The following is a 14449-nucleotide window of genomic DNA, read 5'->3' as shown; positions in this document are numbered from 1 at the left end:
TAAAAGATAATATCAAATAATCTCTTAAATGAAAATAACAACAATAAAAATATATTCACATCTGAAAACTCACCATTGAAAAAAAAAACACAGGTTGCAATGTTATATAGTTGTGTATATTTGATTTTTTTTCTTCTTAACCCACCTCAATAAATTTTGTTTGGCATAAATATCTTGCTTTCAAAGATATAATCACCAAACTTCCTCAATTTGTTATAAACATCCACCTAATCATATCTCTCTCCTTTTATAATGTTATATCTTTTTCTATTCTTAATATTCATTTTTGTGTCATCGGTTCAAAATTAACCAATCATTTAGTTTTATTTTATTCAAAAACTATTTATTTTAATATTCATTTTAAATGTGATTACTTTTATCATATAATTTTTTCTTAATAAAATAATTATTTGTAGTCTATTTTTGTCACAATACAATGTTACTAAAATTTGAGGTTACAACAACTTTTCATGATAAATATATACTTCCTCTCATTAATTAGTTTTTAAAAATGATTTCTTAATTCCTTTAAATTTTTTAAAGATTGCACTATTTTTTAATAATTATTAGCTGTTAACCACTTTATAAATTTAGATATTTTAAGATTTACATATTTTGTTGGTATTGCCACTTTTATTAAATTTCATCTAAAAAGTATTTATTTTTGGTCATGAACTATTATTAATTCTATTTGAAAAATATCATCATCTTTAAATTATTATAAAGTTAAATGTGTAAAGATATTTTGATAATTCAATAACATAATTTAGTTTTCATTCATTTCTGTCATGTTCACATATATTAATTTCCAAAAAGAAAAATATCTGAAAACTTAATTAATTATACTTCTCTTCTAACTTCCAAGAAAGCTAATTGATTGCATTGTTGATCTATTAATTGTGTAACAATTTTAATATCTATACTTTATTACTATATTATAGAACCACTAATCTTTAATAATTATACAAGATTAACAAAAAAAAAATATATATATATATATATTTTTTTAATCTTCAATCACATTATTTAATGCATTAAACAAAATATTATAATACATTTTTTATATTATTATTATTATATATTTATATTTTTTTGAATAATATTTTTTCAAAACTACCCTCCATCGTCATTTTTTTAAATAATTTAAGAATTATTTAAAATTATTTATTCGAACAAGTTTTAAGAAACTTAACGATTGTGTTCGATTCTTATTAATTAAGAACACTTTAAGTTGAATAGAGACTAAAAAACACTAATAAATCGAACAATCTTTTAAATAGTTTTAAATTTCATAAAATTAAACTCAATCTCTATTTAAACATGTTTTTATTCTTCTATAATTAAAAATGATTTAAGTGAAGCGTTTAGAAATTAAATTTAAGGTGATTAAGTTAATTATGAGCTAAAAATGACAAACATATTAGCTTTGGCGGGATGTCTGATTAGTCTTCTTCTAATATTTATTTTTTCTTTAATTCTGTAATCAGCTAGAAGAAGAAGCAGCAGCCGTCGTATCTGTCTGTAATTCCGTCACTCTCTCTCTAGAAATTGATACTCCACCTTTGATCTAACCACCCTGTCAATGGTGAAAGAAAACCCCTAAATGTAGGATTTTCTACATTTTTTCCTATTTGCGGCTTGTTCAAGCAAAACCCACTATCTTTCTCTCTCTCTCTATTTCTTTCCCATCGGCCGAAACTTCTTCCCGTAGATCCCACATTGTTCCTTATAATTTAAGCATTCCCAGATCGGAAAATTAGGTACCCTTTGCTGACAACAGCTTAACATCTTTCTCTTTGCCTTAAATATTTATCTTTTAATAATGGGTTCTTGAAATTTCATGTTAAACTATTGCATTTGAATGTGATGTGTTTTAAACTTGTGGAAAAAGAGTAGAAGAAGTGAGATTATTTACTGATTTTTTTATGTCAGGTCGTTCTGCAGCAGGAGAAGAAGTAGGCGATTTTTCCTGGTCTTGTCTGCGTGTGTATACACTTGCAGTTTTTGGTCTTTAGCTCTGAATCTTCAAACTTGGAAGGTATATTTTTCGCAATGTCAACAAACTTTTTTCATGGGTTTTGGGTTTGGGCGACATTTTCGCAACCTTTCGTCTTCAGAATAGTTTGCGGTTTTAGGGTTTAGATCAGAGATTCCGATTTGCCCTTTGTGAAGTTTTTGGAGAATCTAGCAAAGAAGATTTCCGCAGACCCACAAAACAAAAAGAAAGAAGAAAGTTACTTCCAATGTTTTCAGCTCACAGTTAGTTATGTACAATGTTGTCGGGCCTCTTACTTTATGTTCGAAATCTTGAAGATCGAGGAGTTCAGTTCACTAATTGTTCTTTCCTTGCTAGTCAAAAGTGTTACTTTGGGTTTCCTATTTTAAATCTATGGTGTTATTTCTGATATTGTGTTGTTGGCCACGAATTATCCTTTTCCTTCCTCTCTCTCAAATTGAATTCTACCATACCTGCAAATCTGTTCATTTATTGAATTGAATCTTTTAGGGTTATGATTATCTTGTCTAGTGATTAGCTTTTCCCCTTAACTAAACACCTGGTTTTGGATCTTCGAATGACATTGTTTTAATTCCTCAATTGTCTTCTTTTGTGCATTTGCAGTCCATTGTAGAGTCAATGAGCAGTGATGTCCAGGATTACCAATTGGAAGCTTGAGAAGGCAAAAGTGAAAGTTGTCTTTAGGCTGCAATTTCATGCTTCACATGTATGTATGCTGTACTACTTATTGTTTGCTTTGTCTACCTTGAAGGTTTATTTAATTGTTTAAAAAAAATTGTGATCTTTAATGACACTTAAATATTGTCTGTGACTCTCTTCTAAATTTACAGATTCCACAAACCGGATGGGACAAGCTGTTTATATCCTTCTTTCCTGCTGAGTCTGTGAAATTAACAGCAAAGACTACCAAAGCCATTGTTAGAAATGGCACATGCAAATGGGCAGATCCTATATATGAAACTACAAGGCTTCTTCAGGATTCCAAAACCAAAGAATTTGATGACAAGTTGTACAAATTTGTTGTGGCCATGGTAGTTCCTTTGTTTTTGTCTAATTCAACAATCTTTTCCTTGTTATTTTTGGATACTAATATTAGCTTTCTCAGGGTTCTTCTCGTGCTAGCATCCTTGGCGAAGCTAGCATCAATCTTGCTGATTATGCTGATGCATTGAAGCCATCAGTTGTTCCATTGCCTCTCCATGGGTGCAATTCTGGAGCTATATTACATGTGAGAACCTTCAATCCCCAGTGCATTGTATTCTATTCAAACTATATAGTTCAACTAGTCCTCCTAAACCGTGTCTAAAATGTTTTGTTCAAGTTATGACAATTAGCAAGCTTTTTCCCAATTTGGAAACACCTGAATACAAACATTCTGGATTCAGAAACGTATCTAGTTGAGATTATGTTTGAAAACTAAACAGATTCAGAATTTATTGGTTATTTCTCATTTGGATCCGGATACAGAAACAAAAATTATAAGTGTTTCCAAATTTAGACTCTTGCAATTAGCGAAGAATTCAAAATGTGCTGCATCGTTCCATTTTGTGAAATTTATGTTTCTCATGGTGAATGAGTAAAGTAGATGATAAATTCGGTGTACCCATAACTCATCTTTTCATTGAAAAAGTAAGTTTGAAGGGTACTATGTTATGGGAAAATGTGATTAATATGAATGGAACTGTTGTTGATTTAAAACATTGAGAAGAATTGAACATATGCCAAATAAAGAAGCGATAAAAACTCGGAATATAACATAAAAAATGGGATGAAAGGAGTATAAGTTCTGTTCACAATGGTTTTGGAGAAATTGCCTTCAGTTTGATATCTATCTATAGATAATCAGATAATTTAGCATAAAAAGAATGTCAGCACTTTCTTGATCTTCCTTCAGTCTATAGATTAGCCTGACACATTTCTGATACAATGTAGAATCTTTGCATTGTTTTGATTCCTTCATGATTTTTGACTCTGTTGTTGATGTCCAGGTCACAGTTCAGCTTCTAACTTCCAAGACAGGGTTTAGGTAGCGTATCTTTCATTGTGAAGTTTTAATATGCTTCTCTATTTGTACAAACAATCAAATATTTCTTCTTATGCAGAGAGTTTGAGCAGCAGAGGGAACAAAGAGAGAAGGGTTTCTCAACAGGGACGGATCAAAATAAGAATGGTGAATCTGGGAGTGGAAACATGTTATCTCCAGAAGTGCTTTCCAATGATCAGGTTCATACAGGCTTCTATTTTCTTTTTCCGCAACTCTTGATTTGATCTTGTTCTCCTTTAATCTCCGTTTACCCTGAATAGGTTGATATAAAAGTTAAATTAAGGTCAAGGTCAAAAGACCTTCCTCCTCTTGAAGAAGAGACACAATCAACTGGAGAATATTCGGATTTCGCCGTTGGATTTGAGGGATCATCTAATACCTCAGAAAGTCTATGTGCCGAAAAGAACGAAACTTGTAGCACTCATGAAATTGAGAGTCTCAAGAGCACGGCGTCTGGAGATTTGAGTGGTTTCACCCAATGCCAAAGTCCACAGGCCGATAGAGTGAATCCAACCGATCATCAAATTCCGGTTAAGGGGAGAAACGATTGGATACATGGTTGGGGTTCAGAAGGTTCCATTGATAATGACCTGGTGCTTGTTCATGAAGAAAATGCTAGACTTAGAGGCAACTTGGAAGTGGCTGAAAATTCTATTCTTGAACTTAAGATGCAGGTAAGCTCTTTGCAAGTGTATGCGCATGAAATCGGCGCTGAAACGCAGAATTTCGCAAAACAGCTTTCTGCTGAAGTTGTTTCTGGTGAAGAACTGGCGTTAGAGGCTTCTGCAATGAAGTCAGAGTGTGCGAAGTTAAAAGAGGATATCGAATTTCTAAGAAGTATAAAATCTGCTCCTCAATTGCACAGTATGGAAACTAGTGCTATAGATGACCATGTGTGTTTAGTTCGAGAAATGCAAATAAAATGGCTCGAAAGACTTCTATTCATGGAGGGTAAGGTTCAAGAGCTTCATAATAAAGCATACCTTGGTTTCCAAGAAAGAGACATCCGATTCCTTACTTCGGATTTGGAGTCATTGCTCGTAACCATACAGGAACTAAGGCAAGGAAATGGTGAAACAATTTCTTTGTTAAATAATTTGTTTTCGGGAAAGAGTCGTACAAAAGAGAACACGGGAGGCGAGCAATTTGTATTGGGAAATGGATTCAATGTGGACTTGTATCAGCCAGCTGACATGCTTCACTGTTTAAACATGCCAAGCTTAAAATCTCAAGAACCTGATTCAGCTGTCGCCACAAGTATGTTGAAAGACAAAATATTCGAGCTCTTGAAAGAAGCCGACGATGCCAAGGCTGAACGAGAAGCCCTCACAAGGAAAATGGAGCAGATGGAGAGTTACTATGAGGCTCTTATTCATGATCTCGAAGAAAATCAGAAGCAAATGCTGGGAGAGTTACAAAGCTTAACAGATGAACATTCCGCTTGTTTGTTTAATATTGCTTCCACCAAAGCCGAGATGGAATCAATCCGCCAAGATATGAATGGACAGATTCTTCAACTAGCGGAAGAGAAACATGATTTGGATGCAATGAATAAGGAGATCGAGAAGAGGGCTGTTACCTCAGAGGCAGCCCTAAGAAGGGCCCGGTTGAATTATTCTATAGCTGTTGACCAGTTACAGAAGGACCTCGATTTGCTTTCATCCCAGGTTTTATCTATGTTTGAAACGAACGAGAACCTTATTAAGCAAACCTATTCAGGATCTGATGTTATTGAATCCTTTCAGCCTCAAAACCAAAATATAGGGTTAAAAAAACAGCTCCTAGGTGGAGATATTCTTGTTGACGATATGAAAAAATCGCTCCTATTGCAGGAAGAGCTCTACCAGAAAGTTGAAGGAGAACTCTGTGAGATGCATTCGATGAATGTGCATTTGGATGTCTTCTCAAAAATCCTGCAACAAACTTTAGTTGAAGCTAATGCTGAAATCATGACAATGGGAGGAAAAACTGATCAACTTTCACATGAGTTGAGCCTTTCAACTGAGGGAAACAAATCTTTGATGCTAAAGCTACAGGCTGCTCTTGACGATATTGAGACCCTTAATGAATGCAAAATTACTAATTCCTTGCAAAATCGTCTTTTGGAAGATAAGTTGGAAAACCTTTCCTATGACAATGCCTGTCTTTCTCAAAAGGTTATCGAGTTCAAATCAACTATCCAAAAGTACACAGATATGGAAAGCAGATATGAAGCTTGTTCTGCTGACAACACGAAGCTGACAGATTTATTAAAACAGGAATCTTCGAAGAATGAGATTCTTCAGAATAATGTATTTGCTTTAACGGAAGGGTTAAAGATTGTCAAAGCTGAGTATGATGAAGTAATTTCTTCTGGGGAAATTGTACAGGAAAGCACTCGACTTTCGGAGGAAAAATTAAGGAATTTGTTGGCATCACATTCTGGAGAATTTAGTAAATACGTCCATGATCTTGAGCGATTCGACATGATGAGTATTATTGAACAACTGGAGATACTCTTATCTGTTTCAGGCGAAAAGTCTATTCAACTATTGGGAGAGAAGAAACTTATAGAGGAGGAAAGAGATATTGCTCAAGCTTCCATGGGTGCCATTGGATCTGAAATTATTTCCTTGAAGCAGAAATTCAACCATGATGTAAATCAGATGGGTACTAAGATAGTTGCTTCCAGTGCCCTTCTTGAGAAACTTCAGTTGCAGCTTGATGTGTTTGCAAACAGACTCCAGATCAGTTGTGATGCTGAAGAGACCTACACAAATCAAAATAGAGAGCTTTATGCTAATCTTTCAGTTTTCGAAGCTGAAATAACACAACTCGCATCTAAGAATTCAGAACTTGCTAAAGAGATTATGGCACTGGAATCTGTAAATGAGCAAGTCGGTTATAGTAACTCAACTATTTCTCGGCTAACCCAGGAAAATCAACAACTCGTGGTATCTTCAAGGGAGAAAGATGAGAAATGTGTTTTTCTGCAAGACGAAGTGCAAGTGGAGAGAAACTTAAGAATTAATGTTGAGGAAACCGTCTTGGGTCTTACTTCTCAGTTGAATGAGAAAAATGATCAGTTGCTTGATTATGAGCAGCTGAAAGCTGAACTTGCTCAGTTAAGAATGGACATAGATGTGGAGAGAAACTTAAGAAATAATATTGAGGAAACCGTCTCAGATCTTACATGTCAGTTGAATGAGAAGAATGGGCAGTTACTTGGTTATGAGCAGCTGAAAGCTGAACTTGCTCAAATAAGAATGGAGATAGAAGTGGAGAGAAATCTAAGACACAATATTGAGGAAACCGTCTCGGATCTTACTTCTCAGTTGAATGAGAAGAATGATCGGTTGCTTGATTATGAGCAGCTGAAAACTGAACTTGCTCAATTAAGAATGGACATTGAAGTGGAGAGAAACTTAAGAAATAATATTGAGGAAACCGTCTCAGATCTTACTTGTCAGTTGAATGAGAAGAATGGTCAGTTACTTGGTTATGAGCAGCTGAAAGCTGAATTTGTTCAATTAAGAATGGACACGGAAGTAGAGAGAAACCTAAGAGATAATATTGAGGAAACAGTCTCAAAGCTTACTTGTCAGTTGAATGAGAAGAATGATAGGTTGCTTGATTATGAGAAGCTGAAAGCTGAACTTGTTCAATTAAGACTGGACATAGAAGTGGAGAAATCCAGAGTTCGATCCTTCGATCAGCTTCATGAGAAATCTTCCGGTCTTATTGGCATGGGAAGTCAGTTGTCGGATATGCATGAATATGCGATGGTGCTAGATGTTAAATCCGTCTTTCTCAGATCACAATATGAAGACCGTTTTAACGAGCTTTCTCTACACACTGGGGAGTTGCAAAACAAGAATCTTCACTTAGAGATGATGATTAATAACTGCATGGCTAGCCAAGAGCATTATGTAGAAGAAAATGCACGCCTGGTTAATGCTATGGAATCTCTGAGATCCGAATTAAAGTTTTCAATGGATAAATATCAAGCTGCTTCAGATTTGAATAGGGTTTTGGAAATTGAATTAGGGGAATACAAGAAAAGAATTTCGGAACTACAAGCTATCGAATTAGAGGTCAGAAGGATGAAAAGCGAGATAATAAGTGCTGAAGAAGAGAATGATCACTTGATAGCTTCAATGGAGGAATCTGAAATTTTCGTGATTGTGCTCACTGCCGGGCTCAATGAACTCAATGCCAGAGTTATTTCGCTGGAAGGATATAAAGATAAAACTATGAAGCTGCAAAACCAGTATGATGAACTTAACAAGCAGTTGACTGAACAGACGAGGAAAGCAGAGGAGTTTAAGAATTTATCCACTCGTTTAAAGGAGCTTAAAGACGAGGCTGAAGCTGAATGTTACCGAGCTCGTGAAAAAAGAGAATCCGAAGGACAGTCAGATTCCATTCAAGAATCGCTGAGAATCGCCTTCATGAAAGAACAATGTGAAACAATAGTGCAAGAACTGAGGCAGGAGCTTTTTATGTCGAAAAAGCATGGAGAGGAGATGCTTCTGAAATTACAGGATGCGGTTGATGAGATTGAGAATAGGAAGAAATTTGAGGCCTCTCATTCGAAAAGAAATGAAGAGCTTACACAAAAAGTCTTGGAATTGGAGGAAGAGTTACAGTCTGCGGTTTCTCATAAACGCGAAAAAAATAAGGCATATGATAGTGTAAACACTGAACTGGAGTGCGCTTTATTAAGTATCGAGTATTGCAAGGAAGAAAAAGAAGGTCTCAAAACCTCATTGCAAGAGTGCATGGAAGAGAATTCTAGAATTTCAAATGAACTCACTTTAACCAACGGAAAGCTAGAGAGCGTTACATCTCTTACATGTGATTGTAAAAGACACAGTGGCTCTAATGGAGTTCGTCGCATGCCTACCCATCATACCGATATGGAAGAAGATGAAAAACTTGGAAGTTCTAAAGAAGAATCTGCTGGTATCTATTCTGTGGGAAGCTATTCCTCTAGGAACTTGGATGACGTTGATTCAGCAAGTACTAAAGCGGAAAAAGATGCTCAAAGTCCATCTATTCGAAGTGAATCTTGGAGCACGCCTTTGAAGAAACATATTATACAGGTAATCTTAGATGAAATTTTGAACAATCCCTGTTAATTATACTCTTTTGTAATCCATTTGATTGAATTCAAATAGTAGTTATGCATGCAGGGGAGTGTAGACATAAATAACCGTATTCATTTTTTATTATCCATATATTTTACTTGTCTATACTCTTAAGATCGGTTTAGCTTCATTTAATTAGAATCTAGTAGAGAAGACTGTTCACTTGTTGAGTTGGCTTACTAACTGGCAATGCCGTTTTGAATTTCCATGTTTAGATTAGCTATTAAGGATGAATCATGATTCTAAATTGGGATTTTATTGATTTTGTTGTCAAACCACCTCTATTATACCCACATAGAAGCCAATTACAACACTTGTTTGTGTTAATCATGATAAATAAGGATTTTTACCTCATGTTCACAAAACCTTTTTGAATTCCCAGTTGAAAGGGATTTTAATGATATCGAATATCATTTTCTTTTCCAAATATATATATATATTTATTATTATTTTTACGAATATGAGCAGGATGTTACTACTGAAATACCTCTGGAGCCAGAGAAAGGAACTTCGCCACACGAAGATCTGATGCATCTAGCTCTTATAAATGATACTTTCAAGAATCAGAGTTTAAAATCCAGCATGGATAATTTACATAAAGAGGTACTTGTTTTTTCCCAAGAAATAATAAAATATTATTCCATTGTATATATTCTGTTTGAATGTTGTCTATGAATAATCAAATACTTTTCATAATTCATCAAAGGTTCCATTAATGTGTTGTACTTTTTTTTGTTCCAATGTATTTGTGATTGCAGCTGGAAAGAATGAAAAGTGATAACTTGTTTCTGAAGAGTGAATGCGAGTTAGATCCAGATATTGCTTATCTACAGAAAGAAGTGGCACAATTGGATGAGGTAAAGTTTTAAGATAAGGAGATTGATGATGACTTGTTTCTGAAGAAGAAGAGTGAATTTGAGTTTGACTGATCCCCAGATATTTGCTTATTTTCAGGTGAATGAACAACTCAAGTGCAAATTCCCTACTTTCATTGAATGTCAAAGTAATGGGAATGCTTTGGAGAGGGTTCTAGCTTTAGAAATTGAGCTTGCTGAATCACTCCAGTCAAAGCAAAAATCAACCGTCCAATTCCAAAGGTAGTTTTTTTAAATACTAAGAAATGAAAAAGACAAACACATTTGTTGAATCTGTAAATGACTGACTTTTGTTGGGTCTAGTTCTTTCATTAAGCAGCACAATGATGAACAAGCAGTACTCCAGAGCTTTAGAGACATAAATGAATTGATCAAAGAAATGTTGGACATGAAAGGAAGGTATTCATCTGTGGAGAACGAACTCAAAGACATGCACGACCGCTATTCTCAGCTTAGCCTCCAGTTTGCAGAGGTTGAAGGCGAAAGACAGAAGCTCACGATGATGCTAAAGAATACCAGGACATCCAAGAAGCAGTTACTGAGCCCGAGTCGTTCATCATCTATCACATTAGCTAATAGCCCGTCATAGCTGCTAATGCAGAGACAGTAATCAAGTTCAAGAAGGGATAATAGGGCACCCAAGAGATTTGTTGTAAATAATATAATATAGATTACTTTAAATAGTCTGTCTTGCCTCCGGGCTTAAATGCTGAAATTCTTTAGTTGTATATGTAATTTGGCATATTTATTTTGAATTATCAATTGTATTTTTGAACTCTATTATTCAACGAAGCTCTTCACAATCTCTCATCAATTTAAGCAAATTCAATCATATTTATTTTCAGGAAAAAGGAACAAAAAGAAAAGTGAGTTTAATTGCATGAATAAATTATAATCCCTAGATGCATTCAAACATTACACCAAAATAATGAAGATTTTGAGGTTTTTGAGCATTTAGTTTACTTGACCTTTTTATCAGTAATTAATTAACTTTTGGAATTCTATAGTCAATGTGATTTTCATGTTAATTCATGAAAAAAATAATAAACTTAAATCATGTATGAAACAATGACATTAACTGCTGAAACTTGAAGCTTCAAGACCACCCTTAATGGAATTTCCAAATGTATCCAATAGCTATAATATGTATGTATCTCATCATAAAATAAAGCAGGAAAAAGGAAAGATATGAAGAAGAAGATGTGATCATAAAACTTCAAATAAAGGTTGTTTCATCATTCATCTGGGAAAAAGTCATCCAATTCAACCAAAAAATGAAAACAAGTCTAATTATTGTATGACATTCCTTTATACTTGTAACTTCAATTTTTTTTTGTCTATTTATCCTGATCTGGCAATCCTTTTATCCACACACGTTCGTTCAATCAATCCAAAGATAGAGCATCGCCATTGGGGAGAAGAACTAAAGGATAGAGCACGAGCACCTGTTCTTCTTCAATAACTCTTCCTGCAGCTTTTCTATAACAACAAATAACTTTTACAGTTAGTTTCTGCAGTGATAATTAGGACAACAATGAAAATTAAGGTTAACGTCTTTGTGAATTTTACCTTTGTTTTTGTCCAACATGGGAGGACGCAAAACAACATGCATCGTGATAGAACCTCCCGGGAGTTCGCCAATAGGAAGCCTGGATTCCGCGAGTGTCTTATTGTTTTCCAGAATCTTTCCACCATTTATGAGCTTCAGATCATTAATATTTTTTGGCGAATTTTCTTTATCTATCAGACAAACATAATTTTCTTAAGCATAATATATAGTAGTCATATAGCATACATCAACCAACATGTATATATAGGTTTAAAATAACAATATTTTACAATTTAAGATAAATAATCTGATACAGAAAAAAACATAAAAAGATGTCATCTTGAAATGGCCAAATAAAAACCAATAGCAGATAAAGATACATCATCCTATGACTTGAATACTTTAGTCCATATGATTAGAGTCTAGACATATCTTATTCGAGACCAGGGTTTTTCCTTGGGCTCCCCACTTTGATCAAGGGGTTCTTAGTTGTGACATCGAACCTAAGGCCTCAACCTTTTGGGTCCCGAGGACTGTCCTACATCTACCTAGCCTCCTTCATTTCGTTCAATCAAGATCAATGCAAGAATACTTGTATGCTTAGTGCATCAAAAACACATTTTGTAGGAATTGGAGATTCACATGATATGGCATTTGCAGCCATTGAAAAAAGGTTCACTTCCAGACCATTTCATGTCCTCCCTTCTAAAGGGGGGTCTGGTCTGTCTGTCTGTCTGTCTTAAGACTATATAATCCTTCTATAAGTGGGGGAGAAAACTTGTCTCCTTCACCCATAAGAATCTTCATAAAGAAGACCATCCATTGGTTATATATATATCATCCAATTCATAATCCTAAACAGATTTCACCCTCATAAAGATCAATCAATCTATCTACAAAAAACTGATGCAAAAATCGAATGAATTATTAATAAAAACGAATCTACAAACAACCAATTAAAAACATAACAAAGATTGAACCTTTTGGCCATTGCGCGACTAGTTTTTCCTTCAAAGATCCCACAGTAGTAGTAGGGCTATACTGATTTGGTCCAATGTCACTCCCATCTGCAAGCCTGAACTTGACTTCAATCAGATCCTCTCCGGCCATTTAAGAAGCTCTGATCAAACAACAAACCCAACTCAAATTCTCATAACCCTTTGCCCACCCACAGAAAAGATTTAGTTTTCACAGATTTACGATAGAATCGAAGAAATTAACAACAACCCATGTCCAGCCCAGATGAATCTGAATCAATCGGAGAATTCAGAAACCTTAAAAAAGCCGGATCAAATAGTTAAATAGCCGCTGACTGTTGATGAGGTTTTGATGCGGCAAACCTAAGACCAGTCAGCGCAATGAATTTGAGATATATAGAATCGATAATAAAGAGGAGAAGAATGGATGAGAGAGAAAAATAAAAACCAATTTTAAGACAGTCTTAGTGGAGGAATCGAAATCGGCAATGGATTCTCTATGAGAGAGAGAGAGAGAAGAAAGAAAGCCCTTTTACAATATTTGCTTCATCAAGGAAATAATAATTAATCAATTCAACTAACTAAATTAAGAAATTAATATATCTATGTAACTGAAAAAATATTATTTAAATTTAATACTTTATATAAAAAGTTTGAATAAAAATATGTTTGATTTCATAAAAAAAACTGACTTAAACTAAAGTAAATAGATCGTACTGCTAAAATAAAAAATAAACGACATTATAAATAAAAAAAGTGCCGATCGACCTAATTTTTTTTCGTGATAGACTATTATTATTTTTTATGTTGGGTTGTTTTCGGTTTTGATTATTTGAGATTAATATAGGTTTATTTATAATTGTTTTATAAATTTTATCATTTATTATATAGGTATACTCTTTGTTAATTAAATAACTCATTTATACACAAGAGAGTGAACTAATCATCTTCTTCTTTATTAGGAGTTTTTTTTATCAAAATTTTAAACACTATTTTTATCGAAAAGATTGATTTTGTGACATCTTGAAATTCACAAAAATGTAATATTTTAATATATTATCTCCATCACTCATTTATCTATCTCATTATCTTTTATAAATATATTTCATTTTTTTTCAAACACTTTCAAATATATTATAATTTAGTGATGTCGTTAGGACGTAAATAAATAGAGTTACTCGTGAATTATTCTAGTCTTGATTATGTAAAAAACTCTTTCAAACTCGTTCTAGTCTTAACAAGCTGATCTCGAGTTCGTTTAAAAACTAGAATTAAATTAGATTTTTTTAGATATTTCGTTTAGAAACTCGTAAAAATGTTCGTTTAAAGACCCTCGTAAACATGTTTAGAGACTAGTTTAAAACCTCATTTAATATTTATTAATATATTGTTGAGTAGACTTGCATATTTGAGTTTTCTTAATGGTCGATACAATTCTATATCTATTAGAATTTTATATCTTTTAGGATTATGATTCTATATATTATATATTAGGATTCTATATAGGTTAGGATTATATAGAATTTTATATTTATTATGATATTATGATTCTATATTTGTTGGAACTTATTTAAAAGTGGTATTTGGTTTGAGATCATCGCTTTCAGTTTAATTCTGTATCTGTTAGGTTTCGGGGACCGAGTATTATATAAATTCGTAAAATAACCATAGACTTATGATATAATTTTTATACGAATCTTTTTAATAATATTCTCTCTTACTGGTTACTGGTGTACGTAACTAAAATATGTTAGACTTGTATATCTACTATATTCTAATTTCTACGTCTGTTAGGACTTATTTAAAAGTACAACTATGCATTTTAGAAAGTTGACGTTTTTGCCTTGATATCATCATT

At 33.6% G+C, this 14449-nt stretch overlaps 2 protein-coding genes across 2 annotated transcripts; one reads left to right on the top strand and one right to left on the bottom strand.

Annotated features, from left to right (window-relative positions):
* The first annotated feature begins 1498 nt into the window (after nt 1-1498).
* On the top strand, nt 1499-10847 carry LOC124944574 (interaptin-like). Its single transcript, XM_047484869.1, has 12 exons — nt 1499-1760; nt 1933-2038; nt 2621-2723; nt 2848-3048; nt 3123-3245; nt 4006-4043; nt 4120-4240; nt 4322-9145; nt 9659-9793; nt 9949-10047; nt 10145-10287; nt 10369-10847. Exons 3-12 carry the CDS (start codon nt 2646-2648, stop codon nt 10652-10654), a joined length of 6048 nt encoding a protein of 2015 aa, XP_047340825.1. The 5' UTR covers nt 1499-1760; nt 1933-2038; nt 2621-2645; the 3' UTR covers nt 10655-10847.
* Nucleotides 10848-11271: 424 nt separating this feature from the next.
* LOC124945234 (membrane-anchored ubiquitin-fold protein 6-like) lies at nt 11272-13048 on the bottom strand. Its single transcript, XM_047485629.1, has 3 exons — nt 12595-13048; nt 11635-11805; nt 11272-11544 (listed from the first exon to the last, which is right to left on the bottom strand). Exons 1-3 carry the CDS (start codon nt 12722-12724, stop codon nt 11489-11491), a joined length of 357 nt encoding a protein of 118 aa, XP_047341585.1. The 5' UTR covers nt 12725-13048; the 3' UTR covers nt 11272-11488.
* Nucleotides 13049-14449: the final 1401 nt, after the last annotated feature.

Source organism: Impatiens glandulifera, chromosome 7, assembly GCF_907164915.1.
Source record: "Impatiens glandulifera chromosome 7, dImpGla2.1, whole genome shotgun sequence".
Taxonomy (NCBI): Eukaryota; Viridiplantae; Streptophyta; class Magnoliopsida; order Ericales; family Balsaminaceae; genus Impatiens; species Impatiens glandulifera.
Note: the sequence above shows the minus strand (reverse complement) of the source record. Positions and strands in the feature narration are given on the sequence as shown.

What these genes read in the sequence shown, in the direction of transcription:
- LOC124945234 (XM_047485629.1), bottom strand. Translation starts at nt 12,724, where the DNA reads ATGGCCGGAGAGGATCTGATTGAAGTCAAGTTCAGGCTTGCAGATGGG. An exon ending in AGTCGCGCAATGGCCAAAAG is followed by an intron (nt 11,806 to 12,594) that starts GTTCAATCTTTG and finishes TTTGTCTGATAG; the next exon opens with ATAAAGAAAATTCGCCAAAA. An exon ending in CATGTTGGACAAAAACAAAG is followed by an intron (nt 11,545 to 11,634) that starts GTAAAATTCACA and finishes TTGTTGTTATAG; the next exon opens with AAAAGCTGCAGGAAGAGTTA.
- LOC124944574 (XM_047484869.1), top strand. Translation starts at nt 2,646, where the DNA reads ATGTCCAGGATTACCAATTGGAAGCTTGAGAAGGCAAAAGTGAAAGTT. An exon ending in TGCAATTTCATGCTTCACAT is followed by an intron (nt 2,724 to 2,847) that starts GTATGTATGCTG and finishes CTAAATTTACAG; the next exon opens with ATTCCACAAACCGGATGGGA. An exon ending in AAGTGCTTTCCAATGATCAG is followed by an intron (nt 4,241 to 4,321) that starts GTTCATACAGGC and finishes TACCCTGAATAG; the next exon opens with GTTGATATAAAAGTTAAATT.